This window comes from Octopus bimaculoides, chromosome 4 (assembly GCF_001194135.2).
Source record: "Octopus bimaculoides isolate UCB-OBI-ISO-001 chromosome 4, ASM119413v2, whole genome shotgun sequence".
Classification (NCBI taxonomy): Eukaryota; Metazoa; Mollusca; class Cephalopoda; order Octopoda; family Octopodidae; genus Octopus; species Octopus bimaculoides.
In genome coordinates this window covers 95635396-95639730 of record NC_068984.1, presented here as the reverse complement: position 1 = coordinate 95639730, position 4335 = coordinate 95635396, and the positions used below count along the sequence as shown (strand labels likewise).

The following is a 4335-nucleotide window of genomic DNA, read 5'->3' as shown; positions in this document are numbered from 1 at the left end:
AGATATATAAAAATTCTTACGATCGTTTCATGATTATGTGACTTATCTAAATGCAATCGAAATGATAAATCATATTGAAGTTGCATGACCATTCTTCAGAGATATAAAAGTAAGAAAACCGTTCTTAAAAGTTTATCCGTGTTTATTAGAATTAATTAATCCATAGTGGTATACATAGGAGTCATAGGAGTTCTGTATAAATTTCCGTACAGTAATCCAAGGTTTTGGTTTAATACTTCATGAAAAACGACATACTTTATATCCCACTAAATGTAGAGCATAACTTTTTTCGGGTGCAGTCCTACTCGAGCCCCACTCCCAAGCAGTCTCATTGAACCTTTAATTACAATGTTCAAAAATCAATTAAACTACGTACTCCAAGATGTCGTTGTAGTCCACTTCAGAAGGCAATGCATCTATGTAAACCTCTATGAATAGATCCGCAATGTCCGGCCCGAATTTTTGTTTTAATCTTTTGAAATTACTTTTATCCACTAGCACACATTTCACATATAGGGTAGTGTCCCCTAAATTTACCTTTTTTAGTTTCTTCCACCAGTTTGCTTTTTCTCGAATCGTATGTCAAGGTTAGGTTCTTTTTCCTTAGGGGTAGATGTTGGGGGCTTTGACAAATTATCGTGTTTGCATGTGTTTCTGTGGGGACAGGATTGGGATTAGTGGCGAGTGGGGCGGGAAAGTGATTGATGTCTGCATCGGAAGGACTAGATAAAGTGGGGATTGGAGCGACTGGAGCGGGGGAAGGGTGGGGACTGGAGTTCTTGGGTGGTGAACTTTTCTCTTTCTTCTTTTCCCTCCTGTCACTGTAGACCACTTGCTATTCTCTGTCTCTTGCTGCTCCACCTTTTCTCTTCCTTCAGTCAGTGGAGGTGCGGTTACTTTTTCACCGGAGCCAACTAGTGGTGTTTCTGCTGGTAGTGGAGGGCAGTCTGCTCTAATGTGGCCTTTCTGATCACGCTTGAAACATTGCGGTTTCCTGCCCTCCACTAACACTCTCGATTTTCTGTCTTGGCCTATCCAAATGGTCTCAGCTACATTCTCTAGCACTTCTCGTGTGGTTCGGATGATCATTTCAATCCCTTGTCCTTGCCAGTTACGTTGCAGGACTTTGATAATTTGGAGGATGGAGTTTTTATCCTCCATCCCCATTATAATGGCTGCCACATTCCAGTCAACCTCTACTTCCGGCGGCATCTCCTCCACCCTTACCCTGGAAGCACATCTCTCAAGGTAAGTTGGGAGGGGCACCACCTCTGCCGTATTTCTGACCCATTTTTCTGTTCTAAACCACACCTCCACTGTGGCGTACTTGCTTCCTCTGGTAACATATGTAATGTAACTTCATATGTCTTTCAGACATTTCTCTATCTTCTCCTTTGATACAATCTCTATCCTTTTCTTTTCCAAACCAAACGTTTTATACACAATTGTTTCTTTTTCCACTCTTTGACTTACTTCCTTTGGTGGGGTCACAGAAATTTCATGCGCTTCTCTTTTTATTAATTCTTTGAACTTCTCCAACTCTTCCTTACTTATCTGCATCTCCTCTCTCGAATTACCAGCCACTGCTTCAAAACTCTTTCCTCTCTTCACTTTGTTGATGCTATCAACGTATCTCAACAATTCCTCCTCAGCGAAATCTATGTCGGTATACGAATGCATAATAACACAAAGATCTCCCTCCTCAAACGGTAACAAATCTGCCGAAAGGCAGACAAAGCAAAATGTTCACAAAAACTTTTCAACAATATTTTCAAAAATATTTAACAATAACAGCACCTTTCAACAATGAGTTTCAAAAATAGCACTAATCTTTGGGGAAACCCTTTAACGTTGTGTGCCACCAGCACGAACTATGTTAACAGTAGATATACATATGTGAGAATATATGATATTATTTATATTGATAATAGTAATTGAGGTAGTAGCAAGAGGTATAAATAGTATTAATGTGTTAAGGTATTGTTTAGCTTTTCTATGCAAATATAATTATTGTTAAATAGGTGACTTGGTGGAGAATAAATTTATGGATAGTGTTTAAAGGTCAAGTAGTTATTTATTGGAAGAGTGGAAATTCAAATGTCTAGCCATTTCTAAAGAATTATGTCACTCGATGTTATTCTTTAAGAATTTATAATATGCTTAGATATTTAGATAAGTTTCGGTTAGTATTGGTCCAGGCTATGTCTAACTTAATAGCAGCACCTGGAAACGACATTTAAAAGTGTTTCATATGAGTCATTCTTTGAGCACCATAGCTCATTCAAGTAGAGTTATTTGCAGAGATTTATCCAGTGGTAGGTGGTTTATTTGGAATTCGTTGGAGATATTCGTCCAGGAACCGTTTAAATATTAGAAGATTTTTTTCTTCTCTTATGTATCTTGGTATGATGTTAAAGAGAGTAGGGCCAGTTGAGTTGAAGTAGTTTTGTCTGAGTGATGTGATGTGATGCGAACATGACTTTTGAAGAGGACAGATAGGACGGGGACCAATATGATATCCAGGGCGTCAAATGGTACATCGGATAGGGTGTTGTGGGGGTTTGTTTCACTGGTGCTGTCAGGATTAACCATGGTTGCGTTACTGAAAGTGGAGCAGTATTGCTTCTGCAGAATCTCAACCATCTCTTCTACACCACTATACAGAGTGCCAAGTTCATTTATTAGAGGTCCAATAGATGATACAGCGACCTATTTGCTTTCTGGCGAGTGAAAAGAACATTTTGGGATTGACTTTTCTCAATGGGCTACTTTTCTTCTGCAGTTTTTTGACTATCGATGATAAACTTCATGCAGTTTTCAAGATAAAGTTTCTTTGGTTCCAGTAAAGCTATGTCGGTCAAGTGAAGGCATTGCAGCTGGCAATATTTTAACCGGTTGATTTTTCGATTAACCCTTTTTATTTTCCTTTTAAGTGCTCTTCTGTTCCGTGGGAGCAAATGATTTTTTTTGTGCTTACAATCGCATACTTACAAATGTTTTTTTGTGCACACAATCGTATACTCATGCTAGAATATACACCCTTTCTTTTTCTAAGAACATGGTAGTAGTTGATTGAAATAATCATTGTTTCTTTTCTTTGCAGATGAATGTACATATAATGGAAAGTCGTATAAGGGAATCTTTATGATCGACTGCAACACGTGTGCATGTGACAAAAATGGTAACGCAGTTTGTTCAAATTTACGTTGTGACTATGGGCAGCGACTTTCATGTACCTATCAAGGTAGACGTTACAGAGTAGGACAGACATTCCAGCAGTCCTGTAATACATGTGTATGCAAAAACGATGGCCAGATACAATGTAGCAACAAAGACTGTACTAAACGATGTACGTATAAAGGAAAGCAGTACCAAGAAGGTGAAGAATTCCAAGACAACTGTAATAGATGTAAATGTCTTTCTTCTGGATATGCTCAGTGTACCAATAATGTGTGTCAGTGCCAGTATAATGGTAAAGTCTACAATGTTGGAGTGAATTTCAATGATGGCTGTAAGACTTGCACTTGTCAAACTTCAGGAATAGTGCAGTGTAACAGCGATAGATGTGGATGTTATCATAAAAACGTACGATATCAAAACGGCCAAACTTTCACTGATGATTGTAATACATGCGAATGTTTAAGTAACGGTCAGGTTAAATGTACAAAGAACATTTGTAAGTGTTACTTCAGAGGAAAAGTATTAAATGTGGGCCAGAAATTTGAAGGGGATTGTAACACTTGCTATTGTAGAGGCAACGGTCAGTTAGAATGTACAAAGAAAATCTGTCAATGTACTTACCAAGGACAGACTTATCGAGTTGGACAAACATTTAGTAATGATTGTAACCAATGTGAATGTTTACGAAGCGGTATTGTGCAGTGCTCTAACAAACCGTGTAAATGTATATACAATGGAAACACCTACAAAATTGGTACTACATTTAGAAAAGACTGTAATACGTGCACATGCAAAGCTGATGGTAGTGTAGACTGCACGACAAATCAATGTACCTGTACTTACAAAACCAGAGTTTATAATTTCGGAGAACAATTCAGCGATGATTGCAATACTTGTAAATGTGAACATAACGGACAAGTTGAGTGCACAAACAAACTCTGCCAATGTACACACAAAGGACAAACTTATAGAATTGGTGACAGATTTTCAGAAGATTGCAACGAATGCAAATGTCTAGCAAGCGGGTACGTTCAATGTACAACCAAAGTTTGCAAATGTACTTACAACAACCAGATTTATAATGTAGGTCAAACATTTAGAAAGGGCTGTAATACATGTACGTGCGAAACGAACGGTAGAGTAAGCTGTACAAAT

General features: G+C 38.2%; 1 protein-coding gene across 1 annotated transcript in view; it reads left to right on the top strand.

Annotated features, from left to right (window-relative positions):
- LOC106880124 (kielin/chordin-like protein) overlaps nt 1–4335 on the top strand; it is a gene marked incomplete at its 3' end in the record, with an annotated part of 9224 nt that extends 4889 nt beyond the window's left edge. The window contains exon 2 of the mRNA XM_014929944.2: nt 3104–4335. Coding sequence (XP_014785430.2) covers nt 3104–4335 — 1232 coding nt within the window. The remainder of the gene's footprint in view (nt 1–3103) is intronic.